This window comes from Oncorhynchus tshawytscha, linkage group LG10 (genome assembly GCF_018296145.1).
Source record: "Oncorhynchus tshawytscha isolate Ot180627B linkage group LG10, Otsh_v2.0, whole genome shotgun sequence".
Lineage (NCBI taxonomy): Eukaryota > Metazoa > Chordata > Actinopteri > Salmoniformes > Salmonidae > Oncorhynchus > Oncorhynchus tshawytscha.
Window position 1 is genome coordinate 71,601,292 of NC_056438.1, and position 26,571 is coordinate 71,627,862.

At 46.5% G+C, this 26,571-nt stretch overlaps 1 protein-coding gene across 2 annotated transcripts in view; it reads left to right on the top strand.

The window, feature by feature from the left end:
• LOC112260836 (serine/threonine-protein kinase STK11) overlaps positions 1 to 26,571 on the top strand; it is a 37,647-nt gene extending 11,076 nt beyond the window's left edge. For both annotated transcript variants that reach the window (XM_024436197.2, XM_024436198.2), the window contains exons 4-11: positions 174 to 263; positions 3,294 to 3,426; positions 4,082 to 4,218; positions 4,563 to 4,690; positions 11,674 to 11,731; positions 13,370 to 13,563; positions 15,039 to 15,254; positions 25,967 to 26,571. In XM_024436197.2, coding sequence (XP_024291965.1) covers positions 174 to 263; positions 3,294 to 3,426; positions 4,082 to 4,218; positions 4,563 to 4,690; positions 11,674 to 11,731; positions 13,370 to 13,563; positions 15,039 to 15,232 — 934 coding nt within the window. In that variant the 3' untranslated portion in view covers positions 15,233 to 15,254; positions 25,967 to 26,571. The remainder of the gene's footprint in view (positions 1 to 173; positions 264 to 3,293; positions 3,427 to 4,081; positions 4,219 to 4,562; positions 4,691 to 11,673; positions 11,732 to 13,369; positions 13,564 to 15,038; positions 15,255 to 25,966) is intronic.

The window sequence follows — 26,571 nt, forward strand, 5'->3', positions numbered from 1 at the left end:
AAACGAGACATATTTAGTTGATTTCCCACTCTTGAGCCAGTAACTTTAAATGCATTATGTACAAGGAAAATGTATTTCCTTTTCTGTTGTGTTTTAATATGGCAGTTTGTTTAGTGTGTAAATGCTTTTCATTAGTGTGTTGTTTTGAATATTCCCTTGACTCCCTGTCTCACGTATATGGTGATGGAGTATTGCGTATGTGGGATGCAAGAAATGCTGGACAGCGTCCCAGAGAAAAGATTTCCAGTATTTCAAGCTCACGGGTAAGTTTCTCGCCAGCTCGCTCTATTTTTTTAAATTATTTTTTTTGATTTAATTTTACCTTTTTATTTTACTAGGCAAGTCAGTTAAGAACAAATTCTTATTTTCAATGACGGCCTAGGAACAGTGGGTTAACTGCCTGTTCAGGGGCAGAACGACAGATTTGTACCTTGTCAGCTCGGGGATTCGAACTTGCAACCTTTCGGTTACTAGTCCAACGCTCTAACCACTAGGCTACCCTCTCGCCCCTCGCTCGGTCTCGCTCTATCCTCTCGGAGCTCGCTCGGTCTCGCTCTATCCTCTCGGAGCTCGCTCTCGCTCTATCAGCTCGCCCCTCGCTCTATCCTCTCACCTCACTCGCTCTATTCGTTCACTCTCTTCTCTCACCTCACTCGCTCTATTCGTTCACTCTATCCTCTCACCTCACTCGCTCTATTCGTTCACTCTCTTCTCTCACCTCACTCGCTCTATTCGTTCACTCTCTCCTCTCACCTCACTCGCTCTATTCGTTCACTCTATCCTCTCACCTCACTCGCTCTATTCGTTCACTCTCTTCTCTCACCTCACTCGCTCTATTCGTTCACTCTATCCTCTCACCTCACTCGCTCTATTCGTTCACTCTCTTCTCTCACCTCACTCGCTCTATTCGTTCACTCTCTTCTCTCACCTCACTCGCTCTATTCGTTCACTCTCTTCTCTCACCTCACTCGCTCTATTCGTTCACTATCCTCTCACCTCACTCGCTCTATTCGTTCACTATCCTCTCACCTCACTCGCTCTATTCGTTCACTATCCTCTCACCTCACTCGCTCTATTCGTTCACTCTCTTCTCTCACCTCACTCGCTCTATTCGTTCACTCTCTCCTCTCACCTCACTCGCTCTATTCGTTCACTCTCTTCTCTCACCTCACTCGCTCTATTCGTTCTCTCTTCTCTCACCTCACTCGCTCTATTCGTTCACTCTTCTCTCACCTCACTCGCTCTATTCGTTCACTCTATCCTCTCACCTCACTCGCTCTATTCGTTCACTCTCTTCTCTCACCTCACTCGCTCTATTCGTTCACTCTCTTCTCTCACCTCACTCGCTCTATTCGTTCACTCTATCCTCTCACCCCTCGCACTCGCTCTATTCGTTCACTCTATCCTCTCACCCCTCGCACTCGCTCTATCCTCTCGACCCTCGCTCGCCATCGCTCTAGCCGCTCTATCCTCTCCTCTCACCTCCTCGCTCTATCCTCTCGCTCACCTCTTCTATCCGCTCACTCTCGCTCTATTCGTTCGCTCTATCCTCTCACCCTCTATCCGCTCGCCCCTCGCTCTATTCCCCTCACTCTATCCGCTCACCCCTCGTTCTATCCGCTCTGGATTCGCTTCGCTCTATCCGCTCGCCCCTCTCTATCCCTCGCCCTCGCTCTATCCTCTCGCTCTATCCTCTCGCTCGCTCTATCGCTCTAGCCGCTCTATCTCTCGCCCCTCGCTCTATCCGCTCGCTCTATCCTCTCGCCCCTCACTCTATCCGCTCGCCCCTCGCTCTATCCTCTCGCTCTATCCGCTCGCCCCTCGCTCTATCCGCTCGCCCCTCGCTCTATCCGCTCGCCCCTCGCTCTATCCGCTCGCCCCTCGCTCTATCCTCTCGCCCCTCGCTCTATCCGCTCGCCCCTCGCTCTATCCGCTCCCTCTATCCGCTCGCCCCTCGCTCTATCCGCTCTATCCGCTCGCTCTATCCGCTCGCTCTATCCGCTCGCCCCTCGCTCTATCCTCTCGCTCTATCCGCTCGCTCTATCCGCTCGCCCCTCGCTCTATCCGCTCGCCCCTCGCTCTATCCTCTCGCCCCTCGCTCTATCCGCTCGCCCCTCGCTCTATCCTCTCGCTCTATCCTCTCGCTCTATCCGCTCCCCCTCGCTCTATCCGCTCGCCCCTCGCTCTATCCGCTCGCCCCTCGCTCTATCCTCTCGCTCTATCCGCCCCTCGCTCTATCCGCTCGCCCCTCGCTCTATCCGCTCGCCCCTCGCTCTATCCGCTCGCCCCTCGCTCTATCCTCTCGCTCTATCCGCTCGCCCCTCGCTCTATCCGCTCGCCCCTCGCTCTATCCGCTCGCCCCTCGCTCTATCCGCTCGCCCCTCGCTCTATCCGCTCGCCCCTCGCTCTATCCTCTCGCTCTATCCGCTCGCCCCTCGCTCTATCCGCTCGCCCCTCGCTCTATCCGCTCGCCCCTCGCTCTATCCGCTCGCCCCTCGCTCTATCCTCTCGCCCCTCGCTCTATCCGCTCGCCCCTCGCTCTATCCGCTCCCTCTATCCGCTCCCCTCGCTCTATCCGCTCTCTATCCGCTCGCCCCTCGCTCTATCCGCTCTCTATCCGCTCGGCCCTCGCTCTATCCTCTCGCTCTATCCGCTCGCTCTATCCGCTCGCCCCTCGCTCTATCCGCTCGCCCCTCGCTCTATCCTCTCGCCCCTCGCTCTATCCGCTCGCCCCTCGCTCTATCCTCTCGCTCTATCCTCTCGCTCTATCCGCTCGCCCCTCTCTATCCGCTCGCCCCTCGCTCTATCCGCTCGCCCCTCGCTCTATCTATCCTCTCGCTCTATCCGCTCGCCCCTCGCTCTATCCGCTCGGCCCTCGCTCTATCCTCTCGCTCTATCCGCTCGCCCCTCGCTCTATCCGCTCGCCCCTCGCTCTATCCGCTCGCCCCTCGCTCTATCCGCTCGCCCCTCGCTCTATCCGCTCGCCCCTCACTCTATCCTCTCGCCCCTCGCAAAGCTCTCCATTGCAGGAATACCTGGTCAATGGACAAATCCCCAGCTGTTAGATGACTGGTGCAGATAGGGAGTTTACACTGATTTATAGCCACACATTTGAATAAAACACATTAAATTGCTTGGATTGATACGTCATGTATGGCTGAATTCACACTCTTCTCACTGATGTTGAGGGATTTATGCAAAATAGAAACGTATGCACAGATCTCAAGTTAGACTACATTAGCTCTATGGTGAATCCTGTCTGTCGTCTGTCTGTCTGTGTGTGTGTCTCTCAGGTACTTTTTACAGCTGTTAGATGGTCTTGAATATTTGCACAGCCAGGGAATCGTTCACAAAGACATTAAACCAGGGAATCTGCTGCTGACCACTGACGGCACGCTCAAGATCTCAGACCTGGGTGTGGCAGAGGTGAGAGGTCAAATATAATTTACCTGTATTACCAACTATTAGGGACATACAGATAACTGCCAAAATAAAGGCTCTGTTCAGGTGTGGGGTCTGTTTTCCTGGCATGGTTAAGGTCCACTCAACCCCTTAGAGGGCAAGGTAAACACCAATCCATACACAGCCATTCTGAGTGATCACCTTCAGCCCTATGGTGATTAGTTTCTATCCTGAGGAGTGGTTTCTTCCAGGATGACAATGCCCCTACAGGGCACAAGTGATCACTGAATGGTTTGATGAGCATGTAAACCAAATGTCATGGCCGTCTCAGTCACCAGATATAAACACTTCTAGGAGATTCTGGAGCGGCGCCTGAGATGCCGTTTTCCATCAACAAATGATGGATTTCTCGTGGAATAATGGCGTCGCATCCCTCCAATAGAGTTCCAGACACTTGTAGAATCTATGCCAAGGCACATTGAAGCTGTTCTGGATCTTGGTGGCCCAACGCCCTGATGACACTTTTTAGGTGTTTCCTTTTATTTTGGCAGTTACCTGTACATGTTCTTAACTAATGTGTGCAGACAGCATTCTTCACTCTGAGTGATCATGCTGATTGTGAGCTTATTCTTTCTCCCTACCTCGCTCTTATATATATTCTTCCCCCTCTCTCCGCCAGGCTCTGCACCCGTTTGCGAAGGATGACACGTGCCGTACAAGTCAGGGCTCGCCAGCGTTTCAGCCCCCCGAGATCGCCAACGGCCTGGACACGTTTTCAGGGTTCAAAGTGGACATCTGGTCCGCAGGCGTCACACTGTGCGTAATGGCTATTGCACTGTCCACACACCCCTCTGACATGACCCCCAGCCCCCTCTGACATGACCCCCAGCCCCAAAGACTTTGTGTTGATCTGAAAGGATGACAAATGATAACAGCCTAGTGTCATCTAGTGCTTTTGATTACCATTATGTTGATCTTCTTTTCAACATCATCCTTTGTGTTCTTACTCATGGAAACCTGAACATTCAGTCTTCAAATGGCTGTTGCTATTTTCATTATGATAATTAGTTATATATAGCTTGTGGTCCATATAAGATAACATGAAGTCTCAAACTCATGGTGTGTAATATCGTGCCTGTTTTCACTTTTCCCTGCCGTAGATACAACATTACAACGAGTCTATATCCGTTTGAAGGGGACAACATCTATAAGCTATTTGAGAACATTGGGAAGGGAGACTACAGTGTTCCTGAGGAGTGTGGCCCCTCCCTGTCAGACCTATTGCAAGGTGAGGCTGACCATGATGACTGACTTAGCTGTTCATTCAGCTCATCACTTTACACTGCACTCTTGTCAAAGTGGATCACTCCGGTCATGGAGAGATTTCTTCCAGGTCAACTTCAACGACCCAATGCAGTTCCTCATGGTCTAGATGGAAGATCATCTGAATGTTACTGCTGGGCTGGAGGGGGAAAAACAGCACACTGCTATTTATCCATCCTTCTGCGTTAGTCAGGGGAGTCACTGGACTAGACTGAGAAATGCCCTGTGGCGTTGCCTGAGCTTGTCCAGTAGATGGCACCATGACGTTGACTCTGTCATAATCGGAGGCCTGTAATCTATGCAGAATGCATTAGTGGAAGAATAGGGTGTTCTCAGGGCAGGCTTGGTTACAGCTAGATATGTTCACGTTTTAGTTAGCCTAATGCTTTTCTTGAGCTAATTCTCCTAACCTGCCATGTGAATTCTCCTAACCTGCCATGTGAATTCTCCTAACCTGCTGCAAAGAGTAACTTCTGCTAGTCTAAACTGGCGTGCCTGCCCTGAGAAGTGTGTTCAGAATAACACGATACTCCATAACCTGCACTCTAATGAAATTATTCTGCACACTTTCCCATTGATATAGGAACAGCAGTGGACTATTAAAATGGCCTCGGCCAAGGACGGCTGTGTATTCACCTAACCTCTGCAGTCACTAAACTAGCTCCACTGCTTGCAGCCCTGCACTTAAAGTTGTGACTATGCATGGGCATACTGTACAACCACAGACAATGAGATTTGGCCTTGGGGACTTCAGCGATAAAAGGGATATATTTTATTCAGAGAAGAGGAATGTAAGGACACCTTGTGGTGCAGTCTAGATGCTTCAAAATGAAATAAACTAGAAATGGTATGCTGGAAACCGAGAAATCATATTCTTTTTTTATTGGTGTTCAGTAAGGTTTTTTTCATCCTTGTGACATGTAGAAGTGTGTGTGCACAGTAGTATTTGTATTACATTAACAGCCTCAAAGTAGTGATTATCTAGGCATTCTAGAAAGTACTGAATCACTTTCTAACCACAAAGGCACAGTTGATCTGATTGGTATTGGAAGGGATTAGGGCATTAGGTTAATAGCAATGGGTAGCGTAGGACAGGGCAAAGGTTTTCCTCTGATGCAGTAGAGCCTTGCCTGCAACGCCCATCATAGCTTTCCAATAAGTGCCACACACATCTTGTGAACTAGAGCAGATTCAGACTGGAATCGTTTTAATCGTCAAACTTCTTTGTTATCAAAGCAATGCTTGATCTACAATGAAAGCTTATCAATAGTCGTAGAAAACGGGTTTCTGTTGCTTTAGGCAGCTCTGTCATTGACTGCGGCGGTCCATTTCCTCTTGATGTGTGACGTATAGATGTGTCTGGTGACGCAGCCCAGGTCTGAGAGCTAGCCTGCAATTACCGTCTCTAAAATAAGCTCCCTGCCTGGCACAAAAGGTGTCCTTCAGCACGCCCATGAATACCATCAGCACGCATGGCGTACTTCAAATGTACATTGCATTAAGCGCTGCATCACTGATGACGCAAAAGTGTTTATTTATTTTGCCCCTTTTTCTCCCCAGTTTTGTGATATCCAATTGGTAGATAGTCTTGTCCCATCGCTGCAACTCCCGTACGGACTCTGGAGAGGCGAAGGTCGAGAGCCGATCCTCCTCCAAAACGCCACCCTGCCATGACGCATTGCTTCTTGACACACTGCTCGCTTAACCCAGAGGCCAGTTGTATCAATGTGTTGGGAGGAAACGCCATACACCTGGCGAACGTGTGTATGCGCCTGGCCCGCCACAGGAATCGCCACAGGAATTGCTAGTGCGTGATGGGACAAGGACATCCCAGCCGGCCAAACCCTTCCCTAACCCGGATGACGCTGGGCCAATTGTGCGTCGTCTCCCGGGTCGCATCCGGCTGCGACACAGCCCGTTATCGAACCAGGAGCAAAGGTCATTTTTGAAGATGTGAATTACTGCTTTAGTGTAGGCTAGGGTTGAATATTTTCCCGGTATTTTAGAAATGTTCCATCCCGAGAATAAATTTCCTCAAAGTATTTCCTGACAAAACCGGATGTGTCATTCAAAAGCATTATAAAGCATATAAATACATCTGGATTTGATTAGAGTTTTGATCAACATGAACATTCAAGCCGGGTGCTAGCTGAGCCTAATGAACCATATATTAAATACATTTCATGAGCCCTACATTAAATGACATTTTAATGAGCCCAAGCCCAAATGATTGTGCAGTTATCAAATACATATATGATATAGGCTGCTGCACATTACGCACAACAGAAAAAGCCCATAGATGTAGCTGGTTATATGCTCTCTTGGGGAAATAAATGAAACTAGCTCTAGTAGGCTAATCTTTTTGAGTGTGAACTGTATTCTATGGACTGAAATTAGACTCATCATCCAAACCATAATAAAGTAGGAAGAGAACATGTGATTCTGGTGCAGCAAAGTTACAAGTATAGGCTAGCAAATTTGATTTAGATTTGGAAATATATGGCCTATTTGTATAATTAGTAGGCTGACCCATATTTCCCCTAATGTTATTAGCTACCTCTCTCTCTGTTGCTTCATTCCTTCCTCACTTTCAACAGTTTAAATTAAATATGTTTTGTCGTCCTTATCTTAATTATTCTAATGACATCAATGAATAATAGAATTAGATGCAGAAGGCTTTCACTTCTCATCACGAAGATTGATTGAATGGTTATGGGTCTGAACAAATAGCTGCTATAGCTTATACCCATCACACGTCCGCTCTTCTTTCAAACTACCCGTGAGTTCTATTGGCTGCTGTATTCAACATTCAGCGAAAAATAACTTCCCCGTTCAAATAGTCTTGGTGTAAGATATGCAACAACAAAAAAAGTCAAGCAACCTATTCTAGTCTAGCTTTTCTTACATGGGACTGCAAGAGCTAAGGAGAGGCCATGGGAGAACACGCATGTTGCGTGAGAGACACAGGCTACAAGTTAGAAGCATATTATTCATAACCCATTATTAATTAGCTAAATATAAGGTTAATGCTGCATAGAATGTATTACCTGAAATGGGTAGGTTAGGATCTCTCGCGCTCCTATACACAGTCACAAGTTTGGACACACCTAAGTTTTTATTTTATTTAACATTGTAGAATAATAGTGAAGACCTAAACTATGAAATAACACACATGGAATCATGTAGTAACCAAAAAAGAGTTAAACAAATCAAAATATATTTGAGATTATTCAAAGTAGGCACCCTTTGCCTTGACAGCTTTGCACACTCTTGGCATTCTCTCAACCAGCTTCATGAGGTAGTCACCTGGAATGCATTTCAATTAACAGGTGTGCCTTGTTAAGTTAATTTGTGGAATTTGTTTCCTTATTGTGTTTGAGCCCATCAGTTGTTGTGACAAGGTAGGGGTGGTGTACAGAAGATAGCCCTATTTGGTAAAAGACCGAGTCCATATTATGGCAAGAACAGCTCAAATAAGCAAAGAGAACCGACAGTCCATCATTACTTTAAGACATGAAGGTTAGTCAATCTGGAAAATTTCAAGAACTTTGAAAGTTTCTTCAAGTGCAGTCGCAAAAACCATCATGCGCTATGATGAAACTGGCTCTCATGAGGACCGCCACAGGAAGGAAGACCCAAAGTTCATTAGAGTTAACTGCACCTCAGATTGCAGCCCAAATAAATGCTTCACAGAGTTCAAGTAAGACACATCTCAACATCAACTGTTCAGAGGAGACTGCGTGAATCAGGCCTTCATGGTTGAATTGCTGCAAAGAAACCACTACTAAAGGACGCCAATAAGAAGACTTGCTTGGGCCAAGAAACACTAGCAATGGACATTAGACTGGTGGAAGTCTGTCCTTTTGGTCTGAGACCAAATTTGAGATTTTTGGTTCCAACCACCGTGTCTTTGTGAGATGAAAAGTAGATGAACGGATGATCTTCATATGAATAGGTCCCACCGTGAAGCATGGAGGTGGGGGTGCTTTGCTGAAGACACTGTCTGTTTATTTAGAATTCAAGGCATGACTACCACAGCATTCTGCAGCGATACGCCTTCACATCTGGTTTGCGCTTAGTCCCACTATCATTTGTTTTTCAACAGGACAATGACCCAAAACACACCTCCAGGCTGTGTAAGGGCTATTTGACCAAGGAGAGTGATGGAGTGCCTGATCAGGTGACCCGACCTCAACCCAATTGGTATGAGTTGGACCACAGAGTGAAGGACAAACAGCCAACAAGTGCTCAGCATATGTGGGAACTCCTTCAAGACTGTTGGGAAAGCATTCCAGGTGACTACCTCATGAAGCTGGTTGAGAGCATGCCACGAGTGTGTAAAGCTGTCAAGGCAAAGGATGGCTACTTTTTTTGGTTACTACAGGATTTCATATGTGTTATTTCATAGTTTTGATGTATTCACTATTCTACCATGTAGAAAATAGTAAAAAATAAACTCTTGAATGAGTAGGTGTCATCTTTTGACTGGTACTGTCTGTGTGCTTTCAGATGCCTTCACTTTTTCCACATTTGCCTTATTCTAAAGTTTTTTATTAACTTGTTTTTATTTCCTCATCAATCAACACACAATACCCCAAATGGGTTTTAGATTTGTTTTGCAAATTTATTCAAAATAAAATACCAATACATTTACATAAGTATTTAGACCCTTTACTCATTATTGTGTCGAAGCACATTTTGGCAGCAATTGGGTATGATGCTACAAGCTTGGCACACGTATTTGGGAAGTTTCTCCTATTCTTCTCTGCAGGTCCCCTCAAGCACTGTCAGGATGGATGGGAAGTGTCGCTGCACAGCCATTTTCAGGTCTCTCCAGAGATTTTCGATCGGGTTTAAGTCCGGTCTCTGGGTTGGCCACTCAAGGACATTCAGAGACTTGTCCCGAAGGCACTCCTGCGGTGTTGGCTTTTTGCTTAGGGTCGTTGTCCTGTTGGAAGGTGCATTTCGGTGCACAAGCATTTCGCTACACTCGCATTAACATCTGCTAACCATGTGTATGTGACAAATAAAATTTGATTTGATTTGAGGTGAACCTTTGCCCACAGTCTGAGGTCCTGAGTACTCTGGAGTAGGTTACTTTGTTCTTGCCCTCAATCCTGACTAGTCTCCCAGTCCCTGCCGCTGAAAAATATCCCCACAGCATGATTCTGCCACCACCATCCTTCACCGTAGGGATAGTTTTGGCCTGGTGATGAGCGGTGTCTGGTTTCCTCCAGACGTGACACTTTTGGCTAAGTCCAAGCCGGCTGCCATGTGCCTTTTTACTGAGGAGTGACATCCATCTGGCCACTCTACTATAAAGGACAGATTGGTGGAGTGGTGCAGAGATAGAAGGTTCTCCCATCTCCACAGAGGAACTCTAGGGCTCTGTCAGAGTGACCACCGGGTTCTTGGTCACCTCCCTGAACAAGGCCCTTCTCCCCTGATTGCTCAGTTTGGCAGGGCGGTCAGCTCTAGGAAGAGTCTTGGTGGTCCTAAACATCTTCCGTTTAAGAATGATGGAGACCACTGTGTTCTTGGGCACCTTTTTTTAATACTGCAGAAATGTTTTCGTACCCTTCCCCAGATCTGTGCCTCGACCCAATCCTGTCTTGGAGCTCTACAGACAATTCCTTTGACCTCATGGCCTGGTTTTTGGTCTGACATGCACTGTCAACTGTTTGGACCCTTTTTATATAAACGGGTGTGTGCCGTTCCAAATCAAACTTTATTTGCCACAAGTGTAGACTTTACTGTGAAGTTCAAGAAGAAAATATTTACCAAGTAGGCTAAAATAAAAAGTAACACAATAAGAATAACAGTAATGAGGCTATATACAGGGGGCACCGATACCGAGTTGGTGTGCGGGGGTACAGCCTAGTTGAGGTAATCTGTACATGTAGGTGGGGGCGAAGTGACTGCGTAGGTAACAAACAAACAGTGAGTATCAGCATTGTACAAGTGGTGGGGGGGAGTGTCAATGTAAATGGTGTTCCGGTACCAAGTTGTAGGAACATCTCAAGGATCAACTCAATGTTGAGTCTCATAGCAAAGGGTCTGAATACTTTCAGTTTTTTAATTTGAACTCTGCAGCTGCAATTAAAATAATAATTATCTTTACAATTTAAAAAAACAAGGTGACCCCCCCCGACATCCAGATGGAAATTGGTAAATTAGACACACATTCGGTCTTTATAGTACTGTAGCACCAGCTATGCTGCAGCAAATGTAGGCCTACCTGTCGAAAAAGGGAAAAGAGACCATGATAGGTCTACATGCATTGTGAACTGCGCTCCATAGTGAAATGAGCTGTCTCCCCACCCTGAGCGTTGATTCACCATACAGAGGCTGTAGAGAAGCCAGATTTAGACATCACATATCATTTAACAGTTCCATTTCACGCCATGCTGTTCATAGAAATAATTGATTATTATTTACTGGTTTCTCGCAGTTATTTAACCCGGGAAAAATGTTTTGGGCGGTTAATCTCGGTGAAAGGGTTCCCGCCTTTCAGCCCTAGTGTAGGCTAATCAATATATGAGAGAGATCACATGTATTATTTCTTTGCTGCAGCACTGTGGGAGCCTTATTGTGGCATTTTACGATGCTCCAGTGACATTTTGTTATTGTATTTGTATTGTGGGCAGTTCATGTCTCCATTGTCTCTGTCCTGGGATAGCCTCCACCTTGTCTTTGCAGCTGGCTACGGCGTAGTAAGTATGGAGAGAAAGATGGGCTGTAGTAAGGATGGGGAAATGCAGATCCTTATAGGGCTGTTAGTGCTTTGATTCGGCGTAGAGGGTTTGATTCGGCGTAGGTGATAGGTTCCCTGTTTCTTGGCGTCTCCTAACAGATGTGGTATACAGTGAAATGTTTTCTCTTCCTCTATAGAATACATTTATTCCCCCGTTCCTCTGTTCTTACATTCTGCTTGTTTGTCTTTACCAGGAATGCTTGAATATGATCCCGTCAAGAGGTTTTCCATACAGCACATCAGGCAACACAAGTAAGTGACTGAAGTAATCCATGTTGAAAATAGACCAAAGTCTTTACTTCAATTTCTTTCATCTTCTGATTCGATTGAACTAAAATGGCCGTCACCCTGACCATGCCACAGTCCATACAGAAGGCTGTGCTCTCTTTGCCCTTAGCGATGCTGTGAACCCTGTCACTGTTAATATCAGACTGATCTAGAGTTCCACACAGAGTTAGAATGACTGTGTTGTGATTCTCTGGTTCCACTGCTCTTCCAGCATCGGGGACAGACTGACTGAGACATGAGGCAGCAGATGTAGCAACACTGTGTTCATATTAATGGCTGAGAGTGAATGTAATGGGATCGAACAAATTATGTTTACGATGCGTTTGATAAAGTTCCAGCTATTACTATGAGCCCTACTATGAGCCCTACTATGAGCCCTACTATGAGCCCTACTATGAGCCCTACTATGAGCCCTACTATGAGCCCTACTATGAGCCCTACTATGAGCCCTACTATGAGCCCTACTTGAGCCCTACTATGAGCCCTATTATGAGCCCTACTATGAGCCCTACTATGAGCCCTACTATGAGCCCTACTATGAGCCCTACTATGAGCCCTACTATGAGCCCTACTATGAGCCCTAAGGTGCCACCAGCAGCCTTCAACCTCAGAAAATGACATTCTGCCTTGGAGACTTCAGATTACTGATCTGTGTGTGTGTTCTTCAGAAAATGGGTAATTTAGCATACCTTGTGGTGCAGTCTAGCTGCTTCAAAATGAAATGGTACACTGGAATCGGAGGAACCATATTGTTGTTTTTTTATTGGTATGTGATATTGTCTATTTCATTATCCATTGTGACATTAAAAGCCTTAATTACTAAACCCCAACACGCCCCATCATAGGCTTAATATTATTATTAGTTACACTGTCCATTTCTGAGGCTCACTGATACTGACGTGGTGCTCCGATGACGTCAGTGGATTAGAGGGAGAGGAAGAATGGAGGGGGAGAGAAGCTGTTCAAAGCATGCTGAAATCCATTTTCTCCCTTTCTGTGTGTTCAAGGAGAAGGAGACTGCAGTTTGAGAGGACTCTCTGGGTTTTAACCCTCTTAACTAAAACGAGCTCCAACGACTGCGTTGAGACTTCGTTTCCATGGTTACTAATGACAGAGGCATCCTTGTGCAACAAAGGGGTTCTTGACCCTCCTGCAATTTGTGGAGCGAATGAGAGAAAAAGAGGGTGAAAGGGAAAGAAATGAACTTGAGGGATAGAGAGCGGGAGAAAAATAACCTTAATCACCCTCCTCGGCAGCCCTTCTACTGAAAGACCCTCCACAGCTGTCTCTGCTGCCTCATTTAAACTCTTTATAGCAGCACGGTGCCGTGAAGGAAAGAAAAGCAGGAAAGCAGAAGTAAACCAACCCCATCCGCCACGCTCTGAAATACACACTCCGTTTCCATATCTGGTTGGGTTGCATTAAAATGTAGCTAGGTGACGCCATATGAATACTGACTTCAGTCATGATACAAACCACTATGTGGGTCAGCGTATTGGCTCGGTATAAGGCTAACCAACTGGCTTACCTAAGTAAGATTTTGTGCCAAGACTAGTTTAGTAACTACTAATACAATACCCCTTCCCTTCCATTCTTCCCCAGCTGGGTACGTAAAAAACACCCACCAACGGAGCCCCCGGTGCCCATCCCAGCCAGCGCAGAGAGCCGGGACGTGTGGCGCAGCATGACGGTGGTGCCCTACCTGGAAGACCTGCACGGCTACACCGAGGAAGAGGACCAGGAGTTCTATGACCAGGAGGATGACATCATCTACACTCAGGACTTCACTGTGCCAGGTAGGCACAGAGAGAAATACTGTGTGTGTGACACACACACACACACACCCACACACACACACACACACACACACACACACTAAAATATGAGCTGGAGCAAAAGAGAGCGAGAGGGACATAGATACATGCAGGGTCAGAGAGAGGAGTTCAGATGGAGGGAGGATAGACTACAGTCAGAAGGATAGATGAGAAGTGTTTAGTGTGTTCCGTTTAAAAGGCTTGAGGAAGGAGTGTTGCAGTCTTGACAGGATTCAGTTGTCCTTCTAATACTGTATTCCACTTGTAGATGACGTAACCAGTCTAGACTGTTAAGTGTTGTATATCATATAGCTCTGGGAAAACCCTTCTAATGGAAATGTAACATTTTTGTCGACTGTTGCACTTCTAAATCAATAAATAATCCTCTTTGCTGAGTCAGTTGGTTATAATGGCTTTCGAGGATTTAAACATTTAACATTTTAGTCATTTAGCAGAGGCTCTTATCCAGAGCGACTTAGTAGTGAGTGCATACATTTTCGTACTGGTCCCCCGTGAGAATCGAACTCACAACCCTGGCGTTGCAAACGTCATGCTCTACCAATTGAGCCACACGGGACCGCCATCCGTGCAGAATTCTGAACTCGTTAGCTAGTCTTTCCTTCTTTCATAAATGTGTTGCTAGGCAACAAGGGAAATGATAACATAATGGCAGTAGTCCTTGTCGCTTTGAAGCTTGATGACCTACAAAAAAAATCAAAAACATTTTCAATGGCACCACAGAGAGCTTGAATGGCAGTGGGTGAATGCATCTAATAATAGCTTACAGTGTGGGAGTATGAATGGTGATTCCAGGCACCACTCTCCCACCCACACACACACTCACTCACTCAACAGTCAACACTAACTCATAACATTAGCTCAGAGCCACAATCTCTGTCTGTCTACTAAACACACCTTGAATAAGGTGACATTTCAAACTGATTAGTTGGCACACAGCTTTGGCCTTTTTAATAATGTCACTTAATGTCATTTAGTATCTGTAAATGTATTGAGAAAAAAAACAACTTTAAAAGGGTACTACTGTGCAGACACAACTCCATTACCACTCTGATTGGTTGTCTCTTCTTACCATCTGCTCTCACTGGCCCAATCGCCATTGATCTTTTGACCCGACTGGTCAGAAAGATCAATAGATGAAATCTGATGAAGCAGTCAGTCACTCAATGGATTTTCTGGTGGGGTTTTCTTTTGACAATATTTTGTCCCCCAGTCTCTCTCTGCTTTGATATTTTAGTGCTATTGAGGAGGAAGAGTTTTATTCTAAAGGTCTCGTCTCTTTCAAAACAGGTTTTTTATAAATGCGCTTTCTACATGATGAAAACAGTAGGTTATCTGAAGGTGGTGTGTGATTGCCTCTGCAGATGTTCATGGTGTTTGTCTCTGTGTTTGTGTTGACCGGCCTATATTCTCTCTCTCTCTCTCTCTCTGTCCTCCAGGGCAGGTACCAGAGGAGGATTTGGATGAGGCTGAGGTGGATCTGAGCCGGGCCCAGGCCAAGCCTGTGTGTGTAAACGGAACGGAGAGCAAGGCCAAGCCAGAGCGCAGGTCCTCCTCCTCATCCAATCCCTCCCGCAAAGGAGTCTCCACAGCCAGCAAGATACGCAAGTTCTCCACCTGCAAACAGCAATGACCCCACCTCAACAACCCATCTGGTGAGAAGGGTGTGTGTATAGGTTTGTGTGTCGCAAGGTTATTGTAGGAAATTAAAACGAATCCTGAAAAAAAATATTTCGTAAACTGAAATAAAATAATTAACAAACCCGTTTAGAAAAACCACTGGACTACTTTGACTCCAACTAACTAAAATAAAAACCATCATGAATTATGTTCAGTTGAAGTTTCCCCTGAACTTCTGGGAAACATCCAATGGGGTTTTCAAGCTATTAAAAACATTTTTTTTTTTTTTAAGATTCTGAATCTGGCGGGTAAATGCTGCCAGGTGATAGGGATGTTTCAAATAGGCCTATCTTGTGCATCACTCACTAGCTGTTGCGTGCTAACGGGGAAGTAATCTGCTAGCCAAAGGGCAGGCGTGGAGCGTGAACAATGGCGACAGCAAACCCTAAACCACCAGTGGTCAGTTGACCATATTTCTATTACCAGTCTCGGCGCTAATCCTTTTAAAGTCCCATTGAGATTGACTTTCCACATTAACACGTGACCGGTTTATCAGCGGAAACTTTTTTCTTCAATGCACGGAACCTTTTTTAAGTGCACATGTTTCCGCACTGACCCTTTTAAGCGCAGAACGGATCACAGCTTCAGCACAGATGGAACAATGAGCCAGATATTTCACCGGATGTATAAATGTGAAGCATCTAGTTGGCGTTTCCACTCACTACCAAATATGGTAATAAAGGAAGCCCAGTGGGAGAAGATGGAGCGAGATGGATTTTGGCCGACATTCTGTGAATTTTCTCATCGATTAAACATATCTCAATACAGTTTTCTGTTTCCAAAACTAGAATCTGTTAGAATCTGAGTGGACTAAGTTTTGTAGATTTTACCCTTTGCCAAAGTAATTTTAAAAAATGGCGTTCTTTAGGAGTGCAAGGGCGAATTTAGTTATTGGCGTTCCCTAACGGAAATATGCAAATGCATGCTAGAACGCACCAATAGGACCTCGCTAGCTCTTGCTTGGGTCTGCCTACTATGATTCATTTTCTCCCATTGGAAATGACTGGCTGTGATCTACACTATGCATCCAAAAGTATTGGGACACCCCTTTAAAATTATTGGATTCGTCTGTCCTCGGTTGCAAGACTCACTACCGAGTTTCAAACTGCCTCTGAAAGATACATCAGCACAATAACTGTTTGTCGGGAGCTTAATGAAATGGGTTTCCATGGCCGAGCAGCCGCACACAGGCCTAAGATCACCATGCGCAATGCCAAGCGTCGGCTGTAGTGGTGTAAAGCTCGCAGCCATTGGACTCTAGAGCAATGGAAACACGTTCTCTGCACTGATTAATCACGCTTCACCATCTGGCAGTCCAACAGACATATCTGAGTTTGACGGATGCCAGGACAACGCTACCTGCCCCAATGCATAGTGCCAACTGTAAAGTTTGGTGGAGGAGGAATAATGGTCTGGGGCTGTTTTTCATAGTTCGGGCCCCTTAGTTCCAGTGAAGGGGAATCTTAAAGTTATATCATACAATAACATGCTAGACAATTCTGTGCTTCCAACTTTGTGGCAACAGTTTGGGGAAGGCCTTTCCTGTTTCAGCATGACAATGCCCCTGTGTACAAAGCGAGGTCCATACAGAAATGGTTTGTGAAGATTGGTGTGGAAGAACTTGACTGGCCTGCAGAGTGCTCGCCTCAACCCCATCAAACACCTTTGGGATGAATTGGAGCGCCGACTGTGAGCCAGGCCTAATCACCCAACATCATTGCCCGACCTCACTAATGCTCTTGTGGCTGAAGGTAAGCAAGTCCCCGCAGCAATGTTCCAACATCTCGTGGGAAGTCTTCCCAGAAGAGTTATAGCAGAAAAAGGGGGACCAACTCCATATTAATGTCCATCATTTTGGAATGAGTTGTTCGGTGAAGAGGTGTCCACTTACTTTTGGTCATGTAGTGTATCTTGGGCTAGTAATAAACATTTGGCTTCAGTCAATGCTTGTGTCTTTAAAAATCAAATTTTATTGGTCACATACACATGGTTAGTAGATGTTAATGCGAGTGTAGCGAAATGCTTGTGCTTCTAGTTTTGACTATGCAGTAAAATCTAACTAGTAATCTAACAAATTCACAACAATTATACAAACGTAAAGGGATGAATAAGACTATGCACATAAATATATGGTTGAGCGATGACAGGCAGATGCAGTAGATGGTGTAGAATACAGTATATACAGTTGAAGTCGAAGTTTACATACACCTTAGCCAAATACATTTAAACTCAGTTTTTCACAATTCCTGACATTTAATCCTAGTAAAAATGCCCTGTCTTGGGTCAGTTAGGATCACCACTTTATTTTAAGAATGTGAAATGTCAGAAAAATAGTAGAGAGAATTATTTATTTCAGCTTTAAGTTCTTTCATCACATTCCCAGAGGGTCAGATGTTTACATACACTCAATTAGTATTTGGAAACAGCAGAGGGAACACCCCCCCATCCACATCGATGGAACAGTAGTGGAGAGGGTAGCAAGTTTTAAGTTCCTCGGCATACACATCACAGACAAACTGAATTGGTCCACTCACACAGACAGCATCGTGAGGAAGGCGCAGCAGCGCCTCTTCAACCTCAGGAGGCTGAAGAAATTCGGCTTGTCACCAAAAGCACTCACAAACTTCTACAGATGCACAATCGAGAGCATCCTGGCGGGCTGTATCACCGCCTGGTATGGCAACTGCACCGCCCTCAACCGTAAGGCTCTCCAGAGGGTAGTGAGGTCTGCACAACGCATCACCGGGGGCAAACTACCTGCCCTCCAGGACACCTACACCACCCGATGCTACAGGAAGGCCATAAAGATCATCAAGGACATCAACCACCCGAGCCACTGCCTGTTCACCCCGCTGCCATCCAGAAGGCGAGGTCAGTACAGGTGCATCAAAGCTGGGACCGAGAGACTGAAAAACAGCTTCTATCTCAAGGCCATCAGACTGTTAAACAGCCACCACTAACATTGAGTGGCTACTGCCAACACACTGTCAATGACACTGACTCTACTCCAGCCACTTTAATCATGGGAATTGATGGGAAATGATGTAAATATATCACTAGCCACTTTAAACAATGCTACCTTATATAATGTTACTTACCCTACATTGTTCATCTCATATGCATACGTTGATACTGTACTCTATATCATCGACTGCATCCTTATGTAATACATGTATCACTAGCCACTTTAACTATGCCACTTGGTTTACATACTTATCTCATATGTATATACTGTACTCGATATCATCTACTGTATCCTGCCTATGCTGCTCTGTACCATCACTCATTCATATATCCTTATGTACATATTCTTTATCCCCTTACACTGTGTATAAGACAGTAGTTTTTTTGGAATTGTTAGTTAGATTACTTGCTCGTTATTACTGCATTGTCGGAACTAGAAGCACAAGCATTTCGCTACACTCGCATTAACATCTGCTAACCATGTGTATGTGACAAATAAAATTTGATTTGATTTGGTACATTGCCTTTAAATTGTTTAACTTGGGTCAAATGTTTTGGGTAGCCTTCCACAAGCTTCCCACAATAAGTAGAGTGAATTGGGGCCATTCCTCCTGACAGAGCTGGTATAACTGAGTCAGGTTTGAAGGCCTCCTTGCTCGCACACGCTTTTTCAGTTCTGCCCACAAATTTTCTATGGGATTGAGGTCAGGGCTTTGTGATGGACACTCCAATACCTTGACTTTGTTGTCCTTAAGCCATTTTGCCACAACTTTAGAAGTATGCTTGGGGTCATTGTCCATTTGGAAGACCCAATTGCGACCAAGTTTTAACTTCCTGACTGATGTCTTGAGATGTTGCTTCAATATATCCACATAATATTCCTCCTCATGATGCCATCTATTTTGTAAAGTGCACCACTCCCTCCTGCAGCAAAGCACCACCACAACATGATGCTGCCACCCCTGTGCTTCACAGTTGGGATGGTGTTCTTTGGCTTGCAAGCCTCCCCTTTCTCCTCCAAACATAACGATGGTCATTATGGCCAAACCGTTCTCTTTTTGTTTCATCAGACCAGAGGACATTTCTCCAAAAAGTACAATCTTTGTCCCCATGTGCAGTTGCAAACCATGGTCTGGCTTTTTTATGGCGGTTTTGGAGCAGTGGCTTCTTCCTTGCTGAGCAGCCTTTCAGGTTATGTCGATATAGGACTTGTTTTACTGTGGATATAGATGCTTTTGTACCAGTTTCCTCCAGCATCTTCACATGGTCCTTTGCTATTGTTCTGGGATTGATTTGCACTTTTCACACCAAGTTATGTTCACCCCTAGGAGACATAACGCATCTCCTTCCTGAGCGGTATGACTGCTGTATGGTCCCATGGTGTTTATACTTGCGTACTATTGTTTGTACAGATGAACGTGGTACCTTCAGGCATTTGGAAATTGCTCCCAAGGATGAACCAGACTTGTGGAGGTCTCCAATTTTTTTATCTGAAGTCTTGGCTGATTTCTTTTGATTTTCCCATGATGTCAAGCAAAGAGGCACTGAGTTTTAAGGTAGGCCTTGAAATACAAGTACACCTCCAATTGACTCAAATTATGTCAATTAGCCTATCAGAAGCTTCTAAAGCCATGACATAATTTTCTGGAATTTTCCAAGCTGTTTAAAGGCACAGTCAACTTAGTGTATGTAAACTTCTGACCAACTGGAATTGTGATACAGTGAAATAATCTGTCTAAACAATTGTTGGAAAAATTACTTGCCTCATGTACAAAGTAGATGTCCTAACCGACTTGCCAAAAATATAGTTTGTTAACAAGAAATTTGTGGAGTGGTTGATAAAGAAGTTTTAATGACTCCAACCTAAGTGTATGTGAACTTCTGACTTCAACTGTACATGAGATGAGTAATGTAGGACATGATTAAAAGTGGCATTATTTAAAGTGACTAGTGATACCTCTATGTGAACCTTATTAAAGTGACTGATGCTTTATTAAGTCCGTTTATTTAAGTGGCCAGAGATTTGAGTCTGTATGTTGGCAGCAGCCACTCAATGTTAGTGGTGGCTGTTTAACAGTCTGATGGCCTTGAGATAGATGCTGTTTTTCAGTCTCTCGATCCCAGCTTTGATGCACCTGTACTGACCTCGCCTTCTGGATGATAGCGGGGTGAACAGGCATGATGATTTTACAGCGCTAAAGACCGTGTGCCTCTAGCCAAAATCATGTCAAAGTTCAGGCCAATATTACCGGGGCGCTTTCTTTCTGCCGCGGATTCGTGCGCATGTCGCTGGCCGTTTTAAACTACTCACGAGATGCTATTTTTGGTGTTTCATAAAACTACATTGGTTTAGCTAGCTAGTCATGTTACCTACCTAGCTAACAAACTGAGAACTTGATCACTGACTAGGCGTTGCACTAATTTAGATGGCAAAGGAAGAACTGCAAAGGCAATGGGCTACTCAGAGATCCGTTTAAAGAGTGGGGTGTGTGAGAGCGCGAGTAAGTGGGCGAGTTCGTTTTGTTTGGCCCGGTGCCCCGGTTGAGTGGAGATTTCACTTAAGGATCAATTGAATGGTCTAAAATGTGCGAACTCCGCCTACCCGGTGCACCAGTCCATGCAAAACAAACTCACCCAGTTAAAGGGTTTGGGGGGGGAGAATGTGTAGGACTGTATGTGTAAAGTTATCTGAACAGTACATATGATTACAGTAATTCCTAACATTGGTTGGACAAGTTTTATTTTTTCCCCCCTAGTCGCTCATTTAGAATGCTTTAAGTGTGTGTGTGCATTAAACTTCAAGAACATTCATAAGAGGGAGAAGGCCTACTCAACATTGGGCGCATCAATGGCTTTCTGTTCGTAACCTTTGTGTTTGTGGTGAACTAATGCCATTAACTCGATTTAATCGTTTGACAGACCTCATTTAAAAATTAAAAACATTACTGCCCACCAGTGGCAAGAAGTGACATCCCAAAAAACAACTATTCATCACATAAATGGTTGCTAGCCTCCCATGTATATGCTACTTTCTGTCCTTAACACTAAAAATAAACAAAATAATAGAAACAAACGAAATAAGAATTGTTTTTCTCAAAGTAAATAAACTAGTAAATCAGGTCTGAAAGCTAACAAACTAAACAATTTAAAAATATATATATTATCAACTATAATAACCGTGTGTGTGTACAGTCGTGGCCAAAAGTTGAGAATGACACACATATTCATTTTCAGTCTGCTGCCTCAGTTTGTATGATGGCAATTTGCATATACTCCAGATTGTTATGAAGAGTGATCAGATGAATTGCAATTAATTGCAAAGTCCCTCTTTGCCATGCAAATTATCTGAATCCCCCAAAAACATTTCCACTGCATTTCAGCCCTGTCACAAAAGGACCAGCTGACATCATGTCAGTGATTCTCTCGATAACACAGGTGTGAGTGTTGACGAGGACAAGGCTGGAGATCACTCTGTCATGCTGATTGAGTTCGAATAACAGACTGGAAGCTTCAAAAGGAGGGTGGTGCTTGGAATCATTGTTCTTCCTCTGTCAATCATGGTTACCTGCAAGGAAACACGTGCCGTCATCATTGCTTTGCACAAAAAGGGCTTCACAGGCAAGGATTTTGCTGCCAGTAAGATTGCACCTAAATCAACCATTTATCGGATCATCAAGAACTTCAAGGAGAGCGGTTCAATTGTTGTGAAGAAGGCTTCAGGGCGGCCAAGAAAGTCCAGCAGGTGCTAGGACCGTCTCCTAAAGTTGATTCGGGGCACCACCAGTACAGAGCTTGCTCAGGAATGGCAGCAGGCAGGTGTGCGTGCATCACGCACAGTGAGGTGAAGACTTTTGGAGGATGGCCTGGTGTCAAGAAGGGCAGCAAAGAAGACACTTCCTCCAGGAAAAACATCAGGGACAGACTGATATTCTGCAAAAGGTACAGGGATTGGACTGCCGAGGACTAGGGTAAAGTCATATTTTCTCTGAAACCCCTTTCCGATTTGTTTGGGGCATCTGTAAAAAAGCTTGTCCGGAGAAGACGAGGTGACGCTACCTTCAGTCCTGTGTCATGCCAACAGTAAAGCATCCTGAGACCCATTCATGTGTGGGGTTGCTTCTCAGCCAAGGGAGTGGGCTCACTCACCATTTTGCCTAAGAACACATCCATGAAAGAATGGTAAAGAATGGTACCAACACGTTCTCCCAACCATCCAGGAACAGTTTGGTGACGAACAATGCCTTTTCCAGCAAGATTGAGCACCTTGCCATAAGGCAAAAGTGATAACTAAGTGGCTCGGGGAACAAAACATCGATATTTTGGGTCCATGGCAGGAAACTCCCCAGATCTTAATCACATTGACAACTTGTGGTCAATCCTCAAAAGGCGGGTAGACAAACAAACAACCCACAAATTCTGAAAAACTCCAAGCATTGATTATGCAAGAATGGGCTGTCATCAGTCAGGATGTGGCCCAGAAGTTCATTTTTTTATTTTTTTATTTCACCTTTATTTAACCAGGTAGGCTAGTTGAGAACAAGTTCTCATTTACAACTGCGACCTGGCCAAGATAAAGCATAGCAGTGTGAGCAGACAACAGAGTTACACATGGAATAAACAATTAACAAGTCAATAACACAGTAGAAAACAAAGGGGGAGTCTATATACAATGTGTGCAAAAGGCATGAGGAGGTAGACGAATAGTTACAATTTTGCAGATTAACACTGGAGTGATAAATGATCAGATGGTCATGTACAGGTAGAGATATTGGTGTGCAAAAGAGCAGAAAAGTAAATAAATAAAAACAGTATGGGGATGAGGTAGGTGAAAATGGGTGGGCTTACCAATAGACTATGTACAGCTGCAGTGATCGGTTAGCTGCTCAGATAGCTGATGTTTGAAGTTGGTGAGGGAGATAAAAGTCTCAAACTTCAGCGATTTTTGCATGCCAGGGCGGATTGCAGAGGTCTTGAAAAAGAATGGTCAACACTGCAAATATTGACTCTTTGCATCAATTTCATGTAATTGTCAATAAAAGCCTTTGACACTTATGAAATTCTTGTAATTATAATTCAGTATTCCATAGTAACATCAGACAAATCTCTAAAGTCACTGAAGCAGCAAACTTTGTGGAAATTAATATTGGTGTCATTCTCAAAACTGTTCGCCACGACTGTAGGTGTGATATTTTAAGCACTCTTGCAAAAATATTTACTCTCACCGGTCCACCTGTGTGGGAAGGCAGGGAGACTGGGAAGGCAGGGAGACTGGGAAGGCAGGGAGACTGGGGGCAGACTGGGAAGGCAGGGAGACTGGGAAGGCAGGGAGACTGGGAAGGCAGGGAGACTGGGAAGGCAGGGTGACTGGGGAGACTGGGAAGGCAGGGAGACTGGGAAGGCAGGGTGAAGGGGGAGGGAAGGGGAGGGAAGGGAGAAGGCAGGGAGAAGGCAGGGAGGAGGGAAGGGAGGAGGGAAGGGAGGAGATGAGAGAAACTGATTCAAGGCTTCTCTGAGTCATATCTACCACATCACTGCTCCCCAGGCATCCTCCTAGGGACTGAGGTTCACACACATACTCACACACACGGTCTTTCCACTGGCAATCATAAAACAAACGCACACACTGCAGAGCTACTTGGTCGGATATGCAGCAGTCTCTGTATTAATGTGTTATAGGGATGACTCACACTGGTCTAGATGGAGTGGGCTGCAGGCAGGATATTGTCTCGCACTCGCTCCTGCCCGCGCTCGCGGGCTGCCTGTGCTCGCGCTGACCTCCCTCTCTCTCGAGCCCGAAACTGATTCAAGGCTTCTCTGAGTCATATCCCTCTCTCTCACATCACTGCCTCCCCTCTCTCTCTCGCTGCCCGGCATCCTCTCTAGGGCTGCCCGCGCTCTCTCTCGCTGCCTGTGCTCGCGCTGTACACTCCCTCTCTCACAACCTCCCTCTCACTGCCTCTCCCGCACACTCGCTGCCCCTCCCTCTCATAAAACAAACGCTCCCCCTCTCTGCAGAGCTGCCTCTCCCTCTCGGATATGCAGCAGTCTCTGTATTAATGTGTTATAGGGATGACTCACACTGGTCTAGATGGAGCTGGGCTGCAGGCAGGATGCCTCTCCCCTTGTCTCCCTCTCGCTGCCTCTCCCTCTCGCTGCCTCTCCCTCTCGCTGCCGCTGCCTCTCCCTCTCGCTGCCGCTGCCTCTCCCTCTCGCTGCCGCTGCCTCCCCTCTCGCTGCCGCTGCCTGCTGCCGCTGCCTCTCCCTCTCGCTGCCGCTGCCTCTCCCTCTCGCTGCCTCTCTCCCTCTCTCGCTGCCTCTCTCCCTCTCTCGCTGCCTCTCTCCCTCTCTCGCTGCCTCTCTCCCTCTCTCGCTGCCTCTCTCCCTCTCTCGCTGCCTCTCCCTCTCGCTGCCTCTCCCTCTCGCTGCCTCTCCCTCTCGCTGCCGCTGCCTCTCCCTCTCGCTGCCGCTGCCTCCCCTCCGCTGCCTCTCCCTCTCGCTGCCTCTCCCCTCTCGCTGCCGCTGCCTCTCCCCCTCGCTGCCTCTCTCCCTCTCTCGCTGCCTCTCCCCTCTCTCGCTGCCTCTCCCCTCTCTCGCTGCCTCTCCCTCTCGCTGCCTCTCTCCCTCTCGCTGCCTCTCCCCTCTCTCGCTGCCTCTCTCCCTCTCTCGCTGCCTCTGCCTCTCTCCCTCTCTCGCTCCCTCTCTCGCTGCCTCTCCCCTCTCTCGCTGCCTCTCTCCCTCTCTCGCTGCCTCTCTCCCTCTCTCGCTGCCTCTCTCGCTGCCTCTCTCGCTGCCTCTCTCCCTCTCTCGCTGCCTCTCTCGCTGCCTCTCTCGCTGCCTCTCTCCCTCTCTCGCTGCCTCTCTCCTCTCTCGCTGCCTCTCTCGCTGCCTCTCTCGCTGCCTCTCTCGCTGCCTCTCTCGCTGCCTCTCTCGCTGCCTCTCTCGCTGCCTCTCTCGCTGCCTCTCTCCCTCTCGCTGCCGCTGCCTCTCGCTGCCGCTGCCTCTCCCTCTCGCTGCCTCTCCCTCTCGCTGCCTCTCCCTCTCGCTGCCTCTCGCTGCCGCTCCCTCCCTCTCGCTGCCTCTCCCTCTCGCTGCCTCTCCCTCTCGCTGCCGCTGCTCTCCCTCCGCTGCCGCTGCCTCTCCCTCTCGCTGCCGCTGCCTCTCCCTCTCGCTGCCTCTCTCCCTCTCTCGCTGCCTCTCTCCCTCTCTCGCTGCCTCTCTCCCTCTCTCGCTGCCTCTCCCTCTCTCGCTGCCTCTCTCCCTCTCTCGCTGCCTCTCTCCCTCTCTCGCTGCCTCTCTCCCTCTCTCGCTGCCTCTCTCCCTCTCTCGCTGCCTCTCTCGCTGCCTCTCTCGCTGCCTCTCTCGCTGCCTCTTGCTGCCCTCTCTCGCTGCCCTCTCTCGCTGCCTCTCTCCCTCTCTCGCTACCCCTCCCGCTCGCTGCCTCTCCCCCTCTCGCTGCCTCTCCCCCTCCCCCTTTATTCAGCTGCTTTCTGTGTTTTGCCGGAGGCAGAAGGACACACTCTGTGTTTTGCCGGAGGCAGAGGGACACACTCTGTGTTTTGCCGGAGGCAGAGGGACAAATAAGCCTTTGATGCTCAAATAATGCGAAGGGTGCAAAGCCCTTTAAATAGACTTCAAGTCTGTACGTCATAAATCATCCTATTTGTCATGCAATAGTTGTACAATGACATGAACTAGAATAAAGCTTGCCTCTCTCTCCTCTTAGGTTTATCTCTCCCATCCTTGGCAAGGGTGAGAGAGAACTGCTGATGTTCTTCCTGAACCATTTGGCTACAAACTCTTCAAGGATGTCATGCGCACAGCGGAGAGATGGACAGAGAGCAGCAGAGAAACAGACTGTACCCTCAAGGGTCTTTGTGTGAAGTGGCTCTTTGTATTTCCGTTCCTCCCTCTGTTCTTTTGCTCCCTCCGTCCTCCCCTCTCAGGCTGTCCCAGAGGAGGCATGGCTGGCCGTGCAAGTCCCACCTTCGTGAACTCTGACCCCATTGGTTTTTAGTTCTTAGACAACCTTTTATTTGACAGAACCTAAAGATACACATTGTAAAAGAAATTAGGTTGATAAAGAATAGCTCTTCATTTTAACTATGAGGATAGTGATACTGATATGAAAACTGCATGCTGGATTGAACTTTGAGAAAGGGAAACTGCTGAGTTAAGGACAGACAAACAGACTGAAACCTTGGCCTCTACCACTGGTCTGTTGGGAGGGGCTTTTTTGTGTTCATTAGGTTTTGTTTATTTTTTCCAATAAATCTTTTTTTATTATTATTTATATAAAACACGTCCCAACCAAATCCTTGTTGTCTGGCT